The sequence below is a fragment of the Acinonyx jubatus genome, chromosome C2, assembly GCF_027475565.1.
Source record: "Acinonyx jubatus isolate Ajub_Pintada_27869175 chromosome C2, VMU_Ajub_asm_v1.0, whole genome shotgun sequence".
NCBI classification, from domain to species: Eukaryota; Metazoa; Chordata; class Mammalia; order Carnivora; family Felidae; genus Acinonyx; species Acinonyx jubatus.
Genome location: NC_069384.1, coordinates 14,567,370 through 14,583,471, shown reverse-complemented (window position 1 = coordinate 14,583,471; position 16,102 = coordinate 14,567,370). Strand labels below are relative to the sequence as shown.

At 40.3% G+C, this 16,102-nt stretch overlaps 2 protein-coding genes across 2 annotated transcripts; both read right to left on the bottom strand.

The window, feature by feature from the left end:
• Window positions 1-19: 19 nt before the first annotated feature.
• Window positions 20-1,519, bottom strand: LOC106988631 (keratin-associated protein 27-1). The gene has a single exon (XM_015087102.3). The coding sequence runs from the start codon at window positions 1,400-1,402 to the stop codon at window positions 788-790; it is 615 nt and encodes a 204-aa protein (XP_014942588.2). The 5' UTR covers window positions 1,403-1,519; the 3' UTR covers window positions 20-787.
• Window positions 1,520-7,702: 6,183 nt separating this feature from the next.
• On the bottom strand, window positions 7,703-9,218 carry LOC106988630 (keratin-associated protein 13-1-like). The gene has a single exon (XM_015087101.3). The coding sequence runs from the start codon at window positions 9,178-9,180 to the stop codon at window positions 8,650-8,652; it is 531 nt and encodes a 176-aa protein (XP_014942587.3). The 5' UTR covers window positions 9,181-9,218; the 3' UTR covers window positions 7,703-8,649.
• Window positions 9,219-16,102: the final 6,884 nt, after the last annotated feature.

The following is a 16,102-nucleotide window of genomic DNA, read 5'->3' as shown; positions in this document are numbered from 1 at the left end:
GACAATTAAGTTTGTAATTCTAAACGCAGTAAATTTATTTAACACGAAGAGTGTTTTCCCAACTCAGAAAACACTTAAGAAATAGTGAAAAGAAGAAGACGGATAGCAGAAATGCAGTGGAATATAATGAGCCGGAGCTCATTATATTCAAAGCTCTCTGGCTACTATGGGGTTATGAAGTCCATGGAAGTGAAATTGAAAATTCTCTTGCACTTTTCCAGCAATAGATTCAATCTCACAGTTGACTACAAGAGAGTTGTGATACAGCAGATAAAATAGTGAATGGACAGGGGGTAGATACAGATTTCAACTGTGGTTCTGATGTTATTAACAACACGGACAACATCTGATAGAGTTGAACCCATCAGATTCATGGAACTAGACAGGGTTCAGGGTCCCTTTAAACTACAATATAATCCAGATTTCTGAGATTAGGCACACATTACATTTATATATTATAATAAACCAGATTCAGTGCTAAGTGTTTCCGCTGATAATAACCAGTACTCATGTTAGTTACTGGTTGCAACTCTAAGTGCTCTGCAAATAGTGTCCTAGTGACCTAAAATATTTAACACGCTTCCCAATCCCAGCTTCCTACCAGAAATGCCCCAAAGAGCAAAAACCAAAATCTCTTCTCTTTGTAGACAGCAAAAGACCTGTCCATTCACTCACAAACACACAAAAAATAATACGTATTTAGAGAAATAAAAGTTCCTAGATACCTTGGAAAATCAATTTATCTGAATTAGACTATGTTATCTCCTCTACACATTCTCTGCATTCTTCACTTACTAGGCAGTTGCAAACCACCAGTAACACAGCAGGTTGGCTCATAAGTGTTAGAAGAAGATTCCAGGAGTTGTGGCCCTGGTGCGACATAGACCGGAGGCCTACAGGAACCGGATTCAGGGCTCTGAGATTGACATTGGCCAGGGTCACATTCCAGAGTCTGACAACTCTTAGACAGATAAGTCTTGGGTGGACAACTCTTTGCCACGTGGCTCACAGGCTGGCAGTTCTGGACTATAACTTTCTGGCTGCTTCCTGACTGGCAAGGCTGAGAAACACACGCCAACATTGCTGAGGAACGTCCTGATTGGCATATTGTCTTTTCACAGGGCCTGGAATTAGAGCAAGTTGTTTGGAAAACTCTGGGAAGGCAAGCACTTTGCATGCAGCTCTGCTCTGTGCCCAGTTCCTGTTTACAGTTGGGCACTTTGCAGCTGGTAGTTTCACTGCAGGTTTCTTGAAAGTCGTCCAGGAGCCAGGTCCTGCCATGGCAGCTGCTGGGTAAAAAAAATCCATCTTCAAAGCTTATGAGCTTAGACCCATGTACAATGGCAGAGAGTGGTGGGACATTGTATAAGTTCCTGGGAGAGTGGCCTTGGCTCTCGGACATACTGTTGAAACCCTTGATTGAAGTCGGTCTTAAGGACCCAGCATGCCAGATCTGAAGATTCCTTTTTGGCGAGATTATATACTCAGAAAACTGGGTGTTGGCTTCTTCTCAAGACTCCTTTCCACCTCATTGCTTAAGCTAATTTGAAGTATAACATCTCATTAGCACTTTGTTTAGTAACATATGAAGATAATGTCCTATTAACAAAGAAGCTGATCAGTTTTGAGTCCTCAATATAGCTTTCATGTTAGCCCCAAAGCTGACTCATACGGGTGGAGTTTGTCAAATATGAGTCCCAACATGCCTCCCAAGCTAACACTTTTGTTTTTTCTTAGTCACCATGACTCTCCATATTGGTAAATGGACAAAACAAATGTATGTGGAAATAGCCAACTGTGTACTAATCAGTATTCAGCATTAGAGTTTTCAGAGAGGCTCTTTTGGCAAAAGAAAATAATGTGATCAAGACATTTTCTGTCAGAAGCCAATCCAATTAAACCAAGCCTCATTCTACTCAGATCTTTGTCTGTCCAATTGATCAGGATGTGTGAAGGACTCGACAATGAAATCTTTTCTTACTGTTCACCCAAAGTACTGACAGTGACCATTGTCCTATGAATGTCTTTCTCTTTGTCTACCATTTTGTTTCCCTCCTCTTACTGAAGGTCAAATATAAATGTTGCCTCTTTATGAAGCTTTTCCCGGATCTTCCTATTTGCAGGTTACTACTTCTTCTGAATTATCAATGGACTTTGACACATTCTTTATGATGACTGTATTTATACCAAGTGGTGTCTTTACTTCTATTTGTGCTTCTTGACGGGTGATATTTGCCTTTGTAACAATCCTCTTTCAGATATGCTTTTCAGTTTTGTTTATGGTGCCTTGTTTTTTGACTGCAGAATGACTGAGTCTTACATTACTCATAACATAGGGCCTACGAGCATAATTTCTATGGCACCTTCTATAACTCACTTAGCTCAGCTCTTGACTGTGAAACAATAGAAGTGCATTCTTAGCACCATTCTCTGGCTCCTTTTCTCAGGTCTGAAGAAAACCAAGAACATTCAGGAACCTGATACAAGTCCTCCTTAATATGTGACGGCCTGGGGATGTCATATATTTCAACGGACGCACCTGAATACGTTCAGCCTGACAAGCTGCCTGCTCAACTTGTGCAAAAGGCCTTCATAGCACATGCAAGCTATTTATGATTTTGAATGACCAGTCTTGTGTGTTTAAAGATCCCAATATGCTGTCCACATGACCCCAATAACCCATTTAAATCTTATGCATAGTTGTATTTATCATTGCATGGAATACTTCCACTGTAGCTTGTAGTAAATGGATTTCCATTGCCCTGAGACTAAGATCCATTTTCCTTAGTCTGGCCTACACAGCACCTTGCAAAACCTGAGTGCTGCCTGTTTTTTCTAACTCCAAATCTTGTCATCTCCCTCTGCCCAACATCCTCCATGGCACAGGCTTCTACTTGGCCCTTGAGCATGTCTAGCCTCTCTTTGCCTCAGCACTTTGCACGTGCCTCTGCCTGTCTGTTTCATCCCATTTCTGCCCTCTCAGACTCGACATACAGCTTCTTCCATCATCTTTTGTGTCTCAGCTTAAGAGCTACTTCGAAGGGTGGCTTGCCTTCATCACCCTGTTTGAGAAAAGATTGCATTCTCAGAGTCTGTTTTTCTTCCCTCATAGAACTTATCTTACTTTATAATGATTTTATTTGTTTCTTCACTGTGCCTTTGCCCCTACAGTATGAGCTCCATAAAGGCAAAAAGTGTGAATGTCTTCCTCACTATTCTATCTTCAGCCCTGAGCCCAGAGCCTGGCTGGCACATAATAAGAGCTCCATTGATATGTTTTGAAAAATTAATGAATAGAAGCTGCTAAATAAATGGAAGGTGCTAAATGTATTCAAATTATAGTTAATGTCTCAAGGGATGGAGTTCTGAAACCTTGACATACACAAGATTTTCAAGAATTGGCCAGGGTACAGAGTTTAAAGAGAAACAAAATAACCATTGCCTACCTTTCAGCTACTCCTTTGTGAAGTAAGAGCAAAGTCATCAAGAAAGCCACTTATTAGCATGGCAGAGGCTGAGTCAATTATTTTAAAATAATGTTTGATCGTATGCAGGCATGTTTTAAAAAGCTTTTGCCATGAAAAAAGAGCACCACTTTTCACTGTCAGCATGACAAAGTCCTGTTGCCAGATTTGGAGGGGACAGAGGCAGAACATCATCGAGGCCAGCATTCACACAACTGGCTCCAGCAGAGTGCCTTCTCATTAACCTCACAATGTGTAGCAAATTAGCAAATACCTGTGTGGTTCCCAATCTCCAAATGTCAAATAGTGATGCTGGGTCTGTCATTTGTGAATAAGGCCACCCCATGTGTCCTTTTCTCTTTGGGCTGAAGCATTAACTTACACATTCTATTTAACTGAGTGCTGAATTAATAGGTGTTTTGGCATGCAATTTTGGTTCAAGGAGTAAATACATATTTTCACTGGTGCTAGATTTATAAAGGGAGTTACTTGGCTTATTACTGTGGAATGACGAATGCTAGGACAACTGGTCACCTTGAGATTGTTTCCATGAAACCTACTAAAAACTAAATGTTAGCTTTGTAAGCACTTGGATAATGATAATTATACAGTATATCTCCTAGTATTCTTGTGAAATAGGTAGAAATAGTCACCTGATTGCTTATGGTGACTAGACACTTTGCTACTAAATGATTGAATAATTCCTTGGTCTCTCTTGGTCTGGAAGGATAAAAATGATTGCTGCTGCAGTAGCACGTCCTTACCACCAGAGGGTGCAATATCAACAATCCTTGTGGAAAAGAAATTAAATACAAGGATTCTCCAGTTAGGGTTCTAAGCCAAGATCTACAATCACAAACCTTAAACGCTTCTCTTAAATGTCTATGCCGTGGCTGCCTCGCTTTTAAAATGAAAACTGTAAGAGTATCAATCTCATCAAGTGGTTTTACAGATTAAATGAGATGATATATATGATACCCAACTGTCTGCCACATATTGAATGGTAAATGAATAAAAGTAGCAATTGTTTCTCATCAGGTTAAGGATGTTTGTGCAAACCAAAATGTTGTTCGGATGGCAACATAAATCTTGGATTGATATAAAACTATAAGGTAAAATAAAAGCACTATCTTTTTTTGTGTGTTTGAGATTATGTTGTTTGTATCTATAACTGTTGCACATTTTATTCTTTAAGGATCAGATTGGGAATGGATTCATTCCCATTAAAGATCTAGTCAACCTGTTTCTGTCTCTCAAGGGCTTGTCACTTGATGGTTATAAAGTTGAACAGTTTATATTACTTTCATATTTGATTATGTGCCTATGTTGAATTTCTAATCACTTGCTCAGCTGTATTAAAATAAAAAATAAATAAATAAATAAATAAGTAAATAAATAAATAAATTAGAGTCACCCTTGAGTAACATAATTCAGCTCAATTCTCCCACGATTTATTTCCTCTATCCTTGCCTTAGTTTTATCTCACCAACCAAATGACTTAAGTTAATTTAAATCCATTCCTCTTCTCCAACCAGGAGGTCACTCATGTAGACAGATTGCATGGCAGTTTAAGAATACTAGACCAAGAGTGAAGATATTTGGCTTCCAGCCCTGGTTCTATTAATTCACTGCATGAATTTGAACAAGTCACTTTGCCTTTTTGGATATCTTACAAGATAATGACTTTAGATGAGAAGATCTCAAAGGTCCTTTCTAGCTGTCACATTCTATGATTTTCTATCAGAATCTTAATATCTTAGAGTTGAAAGGACATTAAATGGCATCTTGTCAAATCTTCCTACTGAATGAAATCTGCACTTTCATTTAAGCCATATAATTTTTATTAAGATTACTTATGAAAATTTTAACAGAACAAACACTGAAGTTAGTAGACTATTAGTTGCCATGCGTGCAGATAGAAATCTATGACTTAAAATGAATAGTTCTATTGTATTTGGGAGCAACTCTGAGAGTAAAGAAAGTGTATGTTTTTTCATTGGTCTACCTCAAAAAAGTGTGCCAAAGGGAATGACCAACTTCCTTTAAATATACCATTTTGTAAAGTGAGTCAAGAACCATATAATGCCTCTCAGACACTGTAACGCATACAGAAAAAAATTTTTTTAGTCTCTGGAATACTCAGAGTTATGACATTATAACCATAATAATGATCCTATGTGGAATATGGAAATGGTCTCTTGCCAGCTTTATATGTTTCTAATGATAGATTTTCTTAGAACATGATAATAAAAGGATTCACATGTGGCATCATTTTTTTTCTATGAAGATATCTCAAAATAATTTTGCTTCTTGGGATAATTCTTGGTCATTTTCAATTCAATGATATCAGACTTTGATTCAAAAGAAAGAAAGAAAGAAAAAGAAAGCAAGAAAGCAAGAAAGAAAGAAAGAAAGGCAGTAGTACACAGGGTGTATGTAGTCATTAACAAAGAGTAAATGAAAAAAAAAGAATGGACCACAGTATCTCAGCCATTTGAGTATTAACTTCCATATTTCCTAACCCCTTGTTCCATTATGTCTTGAATGTGAAAGTGTCATAGTTTATTTATAGTAATAAATAGTAATTATACACTTGCTTTTGTTCCTTTTCCCAGATGCACTTACTCTGGCCTGCCTCTGAGGTCAGCTTTTGGTGAAGTTGTGTTTCTGCCTTTGTGTGATCCAGAAGTGGGAATTAATTTTTGAGTTCTACCACTTAACACTATGGTTACTGCTGTTGTGAAAATACATCATTAAGATGGTGCTAAATCATTCTTGATAGCAATGGTGAGCAGAAAATGAATGATACTACTGACAACCAGCTTATCCCAATTGAGTTCAACTAGCAAAAATGAATGAATGTTTGTTGCCATTGACATGATGCATCCTGGGGATTGTAACCCTAGCTTGATTTCATTCATTCATCTACCAGATTAACCTTTATTGAGTATGTACTACTTTCGGGATTTCATTAGGTAAGATCCCATTGTGTGCATCAAGGATATAACAAGGGTAGACAAAACTGTACTGGTTAAACCAAATAATACTTGAAATAAAATATAAAATAGTGACCTTGTAATTAAAAAAATATATAAGCATATTTAATGCTACCATTGTGTTGGAAATATCAACTCTTTTGACTGTGGAGTCTACCTAAAAAAAGTGAGAGGAGAGATAATATTTCTGTGGGTTTTGAAGAGTAAGAAAGACATGACACTCCTTCTAGAGGGAGAATACTGTACTGCACAATGTGTTCGAGGAAAGGAGTAGGTGGCGTCGATGGAGTGCATGTTGGTGGAGGGAATGCACGTGGGGTCATGTGGAGAGGGATTGGGACAGGGCAAAGGTGGCCTGCAAATGGTCTTTAACATAGACAGACCTCAGGGCACCTGGGTGGCTCAGTCGTTAAGCATCTGACTTCGGCTCAAGTCATGATCTTGCGGTCTGTGGGTTCGAGTCCAGTCTCAGGCTCTGTGCTGATAGCTCAGAGCCTGGAACCTGCTTCGGATTCTGTGTCCCCCTCTCTCTCTGCCCCTCCCCTACTCATGCTCCGTCTCTCTCTCTCAAAAATGAATAAACATTAAACATTAAAAAAAAAAACTTACACGGGCTGTTCTTGGGAAGGCGGGGTGGTTTCAGCCTTTCAATGAGGGTCTCATTTGCCAAAACGTTAACTCCAAGTCACAGAAATTGTTTTCCAAAATGGCTTAAGTAAGTGAAACTTAGTAGCTCATATTTACTAAAGTCCAGAGACAGTCTGGGCTCTACTCCTTGCATTTCTCTTGCCTTTACTGTCTTTCAGGTGATGGTGTAATTTTCAGGCCGCATACAAGATGAATGCACGTGATAGGACAAGGTCTAGAGGAAGAGATGGTTGCTCTGCAAAACTCCACAAGAACTTTAACCGGAACAACCTGTCCACATCACTCCTTGTTTCTCATTGGCGTCAGTCAGAGCACGTGCTCCATCCTGAACCAATCACTTCCAGGGAAGATTGGGGTGCCCCCTTGTACTGGCCAGATTCCATCCTGAAAGTGGGAGCATAGCAACGTTCTTTCGAAGGACTGACTAGGCTCAGATAAGCAGGGATACATAAACAAAGCACAGTTCTTGGGGGAGGGAAAAGAACGCCTGTGGTACGCGATGGCAATGAGTACCCAGATCCACTTACACATGTTTTCTTCCTACTTACGTATTTTCAAATGTAGATGACTGTGTTTGCCCAAACAAGAGAGTTTAGCAGACTACCTGGGTATCACATCCAGATCTAAGCCCAAGATATCAAGAGGTCCAATCTTCCTGCTCACTTAATATTATCTATTCATGATAGGGCTACATTTCCAGGAGCTCCCAGGGACTTCTTTGAAAACAGATGGTTGTCCAGTGACCAAGGGAGGAGAGAGTTAAGCACCAAGTTGAGAAAGAACTCTTAGAAAGTGAATTAATTTTATTATAATAAAATGTATACCTGTTTAGTTTCATTCATACTTAAGATGTTTGTTTCATCATACCCAGTTACTGCTGTTAGTATAATATCAGGACCTCAAAACTCCATTATTGCTTGTAAAAGTGGGTGAAAGGAGCTCATGAAAAGTGTTTTGACATTTCCTCATCTGATGCAGCCAGGATAATACACTCGAAGCATCACTGCTATCTCTGGAACTTTTCTTCTTGGATTAGACCCATTAGTAGTTTAACCAAAGTAAGGTACCTAATAAGGCCGAAATGATTATAAGCGGAAGAGTTTAGAATAACCTCCAGCCCAAGCTGTGATTCCACTTGCCAAAAATTCCTGGGAACGAGCAATGTGTTGTCAGAGAATTCTGCCTACCCGGGAACCTGTTTCTTAAATTAAACAATTCTTTTTGGAGAAAACATAGTAGGTTTGAAATTCCCAATGGATATCTTTTTTTTAATTAACATTGACTTATGATCCAATATCAAATTACATGAGTTTATTTGAAGGGAAAAAAAAAGACCACTTGGTCCATTTTGAACAAAAGAAGTACGAAGGAAAATAGAAGAAAAATAGAAGGAAAAAAGAATAGGTATTCTATGAGATAAATGGTTTCACATTAATAGGATTTTTTTTAATTATCACTTTTCTAGCTAGTAGAATATAGACTCTAGCCAGATAATTGCAGAGACTGACTTTGAAGGGCAGTGAAGTCCAGGTCCAGAATCCTTAACAAGTTGGTTGGTGGTAGAAACCAGATCTACAGGTTGGTTGGCAATAGGAAGTTTGGCTGCTCTTAGAAGCCAGGTAGGTAGGGCAGTAGACACTGGACCCATAGCCCAGGGAAGGGAACCCATAGACTCCATAACCCAGGGATCCAAAGCCCTGGAATTCACAGCCCAGGGAGTAGGAACTTCTAGGTCCATACCCCAGGCAGTAGCCTCTGATGGATCCACAGTCCAGAGATCCAGTGTAAATTGACCTGCAGGGACTACAGAGCACAGAGGTCCTTGGGCAGGAGCAGGACGTCTGGCAGGGGCTGGACACCACGCAGGACGTCTGGCAGCTGGTGGGCTCACAGGAGGTCTCCTGACAGCCGCTGTAGAGGGAGGAGCCCAGCTGGCAGGGGCTGGGAGAGCAGAGGTCAGTGCGGTAGACCAGGTTGCTGGGGGAAGAAGAGCCACAGGAGGAGCTTGGGTAGCGCAGGTAGCCCCCAAGGGAGCGGGAGGAGACGTTTCCAGAACAGCAGCTGTAGGTCATGTTGGCAGGAGATGGGAGTTCAGCTGAGTTACAGTGAGAAGATACTGTGATATCTCCCAGGCATGTTTATATGCATATATATCCCCTCACTGCACTGGGTATGATGCAGACCCTTGCCATTCTTGTGCATGTCTTGTCATGAAAATAACTAATTATCCTAGGCTATAATTATAACTGAACACATTCATGTGTTCTTGACTGCTGTTTAATTATTCTGATTTATAGAAGGCACTCATCGCTTTTTTTTTTTTTTTCTGGAAATAAGGTGTGGTTTGCCTTCAAAGATATTTGTCATGATGCAGATAGTGCCCTCCCTTCTTCACGAGCTTGACCGTGGGCATTTTGAGCGTGAATGTATAACTTGTTACCACCAATGCACTCCTAACAGTCACCCACACCCCCCTCCCAAATATTTATGTATGTTTTATTGAGCATTTACCATGCGTAAAACATTGAAAATTGTGGCATTATCTAATCCTTGCAACAACCTTATGAGATAGGAATTGTCACTAATTTAGTGACCCACGTGTGCCTTTCTTCAAAGCCAGAAGGAACCACAATGGTATGCTAACAACTTGAGAAGCTTGTCTTTTTCACTTCGAGTATCATGTGAGCAATGAATGCCCACGTGAAAAAATAACATTTCAGTGTGATAACATTTGCATTTTATCCGATGGGCCTCCGTATGGAGTCTTACCTCTTTTATGAAATCCCTAAATGCCGCCACTGAAGGAACAACTTCTTAATCATTTTAGTTCTGTTTTCTCTTATGCAAAGTTACCATGGAGATGGTTGTTTCAAACTGCCTTCTATTTGTCCTCTCATTTAGCTTATCATCAACAAGCAACTCATGTTTTATCCAGTATGGAGTTATTGGATTCTTTTTCCATGTGAGGCAAAGAATTCTTTGGCAAACACTTAGCCTATCGCTGAGAATAATTGCTAAAAACTGATATACTTTGAGTGACTTGACTACCGATGAAGCGCATTTGCAAAAACTTGAATTTTTAATAGTGTGCTAACCTTTGCCAACTCAGTTGGGAGTGAGAAATGAGACACCTCGGAGAGTGATTCATTTCACTCCCTGCTGAGCTTCTCTTTTGCTCATCGTTCTAGAAAGACAAAGAAGCATAAAACTTACCTTCATACCAAGTAGTTAAAATCATCCTTATGACTATAAAAAAAAAATCAATGGTATAAAGAACAGTCCTGGAATTAGAGATGTCTTTCTTCCCCCACTTACGATAATATCCAACTTCTGCCTGCAAGCATCTTTTAGAAATTGGAGACAAAAAGCTATTTATGTAATTTGATCTTTCTGTTTGTTTTGCAGGTGATTTGTTTTCTAATCTCCTATAGTATTTGCTTATCTGGCACCAATGAAGAGTTTGCTGGTTGTTTTGCTTACAAATTTCTGCCGAATGTTGTGCTCACTTCTCTAAATCCTTTTCATTCCTTAAAGGCAAAATCAAATCCCTCCTATCTGACAGGTGTTCATCTCAGCTGAGCTTTGACTCTTCTGACATCAGAATCTTACTATGTGATAAGCTATCCATTTGGTGCACACACACACACACACACACACACACACACAGATAGAGAAGGAATTGCAAGGGATGCCTTTTGATATGGGTCATGCAGAATGAGTTAGACTTCAGCCTTCTGAATTTGCAGAACAGCCACATGCAGGGAAATACCTCAGGGTCAGCAGCAGTAGGGCTTAGTCTTCTTTGCCCCAGCGACTGGCACGTGGTGGGTACTCCTGAGTTATTTCTGAGCTGAAGGAATATATCAAATCATTAACTTTTTATTTTTGTACTTATCCAAAATAAATATACGCATATGAACTAATTGTTTTTTTTTCTTTTAAAACTTATTTTTATGAAAATAAAATAAGTCTCTTTCATGATTGAATATAATCCCCAAGTATAAATTCAGTGCGGGAAGTGACCCAAGATATCTATCCCCCACCCCCACTCTACACACAGCTGGCCTTGGGGCCTTGATTAATTATTATTTCTTTTCTGTTTCAAACTGCTTCATTCTCATCCATCCGTTCAAATGGTTCTGCTTTCTCAGCCTTATGACAAGGTCAACTTTTCTCCCATTCAAAAATGTCACACAGTGTCATTTCCTTCATGACGATATAGCTCTCCTAATTTGTTAAAGATAGAATTCTCTAAGAAATTGTGCCTTCAGTCTGTCAATGATCTTACTTCTTTTTTTCTTTTCAATAACCATAGTTTCTCTCTCTGGCTTACCACTCTTCCGAAATCTCACTGGCATTGCCAGCAGTGGCTCTATGCTGCTAAATGCAATGGACATTTTGGGGTGATCTTATGTGAACCTTTAATCACATTCAACACAAGTGACTGACTGTGCCCTTGATCTTGAAACATGTTCATCTATGTAGTTCCATAACGTCACACTCCTCATTTTCTAACTGCCACCTAATTCTCTGTAACCTTAGTTGGGTTCCTGTACATAACAGTACCTGAGGTGTGGTGCTCACCTCTTGACACATGCTGCCTATAGAGGAGGCACGTCCCCATCATGGCTTAAAATACTATCCATATTCTGTGCCATTCAAATGTATATTTTCATACACGCCTCTTTTTAATTCTAGGCTCCGATATCCAATTACTAACCAGACATTTCAATTTGGAGGTTTCATAAGGGCGTCAAACGTTCATGTGTGCGAGATTGAACTTTTGCTCTTCCCTACGGAGAATGAAATATTTCTTTTCTTATCTGGGTAAGCAGCGTTTCCATCCATCTAGTTGCTTAACTCAAAATGCTTAGGATCGTCCTCATATATGCAATCCTTCCCCAAAGCGACCCGTTCTGTCTTCCAAATTCATCATAAATCCATCTAGTCCTGCCTTTTAGTAGAGGGTTTGTCAACCTCATCATCAGTGACATTTTCGGATGTGTAATTCTTAGTTGTGGGAACTGTCCTGTGCATTGTAAGGCAGGACTCTTGGCCTCCATCCACTAGAGGCCAGTAGCACACCTCTTCCCCCCAACACTCACACACACACACACACACACACACTCATTAGGACAATTAAAAATGTCTCCAAAACTTGCATGGGGGAGAAAGCAGTTCTGGGAAAGAACACCTGCTCGAGTTCAAGGTGGTCTCCTTTCTTGGCGGGCTGTGAAAGAGTTCCAGCGTGGTCCGCCTCCTCTTCAGAAAACGTCTCCCCCAATCTCTTCTCCCTATCCCTGCCTGAAAAATCTTAAGGTGAAAAGCCGGTCGTATCACTCTCTTGATTAAAACTTTCTCATTGTTTTCGAATACATGTGCGATAAAACACAAATCGTCCATGTGACTTGCAAGACTGCACAGTCGTGCCCCTGCCCATGGCTCTAACTTCATTTTCACACTGTACCCTTTCCCTCTTGCACCATTAAACTCTCTCCAGCTTTCTCCTACCGCAAGGACACGCTATTTTCCCTGCCTGTGTGTTCTTCCTTCACCTGGATAATTAAGATAATTAAGCTTTTCCTCACTTTATAACCACTGGATCCCAGGATAAATTAGGCTTTCCTATTATGATATCTATTACCTTGTACTTAATTCTATCATCTTTATAATATACACATACACACACACACACACACACACACATATATATATATACTTTTTTAAATATGAAATTTATTGTCACATGGGGGAGGGGAAGGAAAACAAAAGAGGTTAGAGAGGGAGGGAGCCAAAACATAAGAAACTCTTAAAAACTGAGAACAAACTGAGGGTTTGGGGGGTGAGAGGGGAGGGTGGGTGATGGGTATTGAGGAGGGCCCCTGTTGGGATGAGCACTGGGTGTTGTATGGAAACCAATTTGACAATATAATATATTTTTAAATTGCCCTGTAGACTAGAGCAGCTAGTCTGCCCTGTAGAATACAGCTAGTCCATGGAGTTTGTTACTCTCTGCCATGAGATAAATGGTGTATGCCAACAGGTAAATCAATGCATCACTTCCTTCATTAAGAACATTAGGAAGTCTTGCATGATTAAAATTGTTAGCCTCACTAAATCATAGGTTTGGTAACATCACTGATTTACTGTGGTCTATGACTCATTTTTTTGAGTGGCACATCTCTGACTATAATCTCTGGGTGAGGGGTGGGTGGTGGGGGAAGCAGACAATAATTCTACTCTTTCTTGTTCAGCACTGAATCCTCTGCTCAAGAACGATCAAAGTTGTATAGTTGTTTTTCTTTTTTTTTAATGTTTATTTATTTTTTGAGACACAAAGAGACAGAGCACGAGTGGGGGATGAGCAGATAGAGAGACACAGAATCCAAAGCAAGCTCCAGGCTCCCAGCTGTCGGCATAGAATCCGACGTGGGGCTCAAACTCACAAACTGTGAGATCATGACCTGAGCCGAAGTTGGACGCTTAACCAACTAAGCCACCCAGGTGCCCGTGTCTAGTTCCTTAATGGATAAATTAGGAAATGGACGGTTTTATCACCACCTAAATATCTCCTATCTCATTTTGTCTTTAGACCTCCGAACTTTCCCTTGTTCCGCCTATCCCCCTGGGTGCTTCACAAAAACAGCAAAACCAGCAGAAGTTTAACTGCCTTCATAAACAGAGTCTCCCGGCTCAGATCTGCTTCTGTGCCTTTTCACCCACCTAAATTATAGTACACCATCTACGCAACTCTGAAAATGGGATGTCCGGGAGACATCTAGAACCGCCCCCCCACCCCGGCCTGCTTCCTCACTTCCCATCTCCCATCTTGGATCAGCATGTCTTGCTACTTTTTTTAATCTCTGAAACATATTAGAATACTTTGCTTTCCTTTCTTGCTGTGTCTCAGCTTTCCTATCTTTGAGACCGCAGGTGGTTCCTCAGTGTGCCCCCAATCCTCTGGGCCTACCTGTCTCAACTCTGTATCCTGTGCATTTTTTCAGAGTGTGCTTTCAAAAGTCTATGTTGACCTCTGTAAACTTGAATTCATATCTCTAAGTATTTTATGCATGTCATTCTATGATCTGACCCCCCCATTATCTTGCACCAGATACCTCTATGCCCTAATTTTACCTTCAAAAGATAGCACACCTCTCCAGCTCAGTTTAAGGGCTGAAGGCAGAGGAGTTACTCAGTCAAGGGGGGTCTTGTTTCAAGAAGCTCGGCGTCGGGAAAGAATGTCAGAAGAGAAGAGATGAAAGGTGAAGCTGGAGACAGACAGGAACCGAATTACGAGTGGTTCTGTCAGCCGTGGTAGGGATTTGGACATCCTTTAAAGGTCCCGAAATCTCTGCAAAATCAAAAATCCTTTGGAACCAATTTGGAGGACGAAGACGATGCAGTATTTATTCTTCTTAGATGGAATCGCATGGCTCAAACTAATGGAAACTATGCAGATTAATTTTTTCTGCCCCTTCTCCATGTGGATATTTTATGCCGTGCCTCAGAAATAAATCAGTATGTTTGATTATGGGGCATTGTCCTAGATACTACCCGGGGTATGGCTAATCCACCCCATTATCTTTCTGAAATCTGAAAAACTCTGGATTCCCAAACTCATCTGTCCTTGTTGGCTTAGACAAGGGAATATGATTCTGAAGCATTGAGAAACCATCTGTAGGTTATAAACATAGGTAGAACTAGATCAAATTTGCCTCCTACAAAGATGATTCTGGCTGCAATGTGAAGACTGGATCAGAGGGTCTCCTAGGAGTATGAATGGATCCCAGGGTTCAGACCTTGGTAGTATGATTCAATCGTCTATATTCTTAACCACAGTGCTTGGCTGCCTCCAATAAAAATGATAAAAACCCAGGAACACATAGAATGATATGAGAAGGGGCCCACGTGGCACCCTGAGAAACTTTTACATTTAAGGAATTTGCAAAAAGGAGCCTGCAAAAGACGGGAGTTAATAGCCAGTGAAGTAAAATGAAAATCAGGAGTGTAACAAACAAAATCAATGTAAAGATGTGTTACAAAAAAAGGGAAGTAGTCAAAAAAGTATCGAATATTGGAGAAAGGTCAAATTAGGTAGATATTCCCCCTGGATTATAAACATGTCATGACCAGAGACCACATACATTCATTTCTTTGTTTTCTTTCCTTTTTTCTTCTCTTTTCTTTTCTTTTCTTTTCTTTTCTTTTCTTTTCTTTTCTTTTCTTCTCTTTTCTCTTCTTTTCTCTTCTCTTCTTTTCTTTTCTTTTATTTCTAATTTGGAAATGACCACAATTGCAACAGTGCCTGCCTAGCACATAGTGGATATTTTAAAAGTAATCACAGCTAATTTTTTTAAAAAAAATTTAATGTTTATTTTTGAGAGAGATGGGTGGGGGAGAGGAGAGATAGAGGGAGACACAGAATCTGAAGCAGACTCCAGGCTCTGAGCTGCCAGCACAGAGCCCGACGCAAGGCTCAAACTCATGAACCATGAGATCATGACCTTAGCCAAAGCTGGACGCTTAAACGCCTGAGCCACCCAGGCGCCCTTCACAGCTGAATTTTAGGGTTCTTCCTACATGCAAAGGAATCTGCATACATTATTTCGTTTAATCCTTAAAAGAGCCCTGGGAGGCAGGTGCTCTTATTATCGTCATTGAGAGACCCAGAGAGATGAAATATAGGGCCCAAAGTCACGTGGCTAGTGAGCAGTAGAACCAATATTTGAATCTGGTGTGAATTCGGAGTGCATGCCCTTAACCGCTGTCCTGTCCTGCCTCTCCAAGGGACAAAAGACCACACATCTGCAGACCACGGGGGCCTCTTGAGCCTCAAATTCAGTTCTAACCTTCTTGGACGTCGAAAAGAAAGGGGAACAGTGCATAGTACTAGTGTCCTCCCATCTTCCATGTGTTTGCTCAAGGATCACTGCTTTTTGGCTTTTTGTTGTGTGTTGTTGAGTATACGCAACACGAAATGTTACATTACTTTCA

What these genes read in the sequence shown, in the direction of transcription:
- LOC106988630 (XM_015087101.3), bottom strand. Translation starts at nt 9,180, where the DNA reads ATGACCTACAGCTGCTGTTCTGGAAACGTCTCCTCCCGCTCCCTTGGG.
- LOC106988631 (XM_015087102.3), bottom strand. Translation starts at nt 1,402, where the DNA reads ATGTCCGAGAGCCAAGGCCACTCTCCCAGGAACTTATACAATGTCCCA.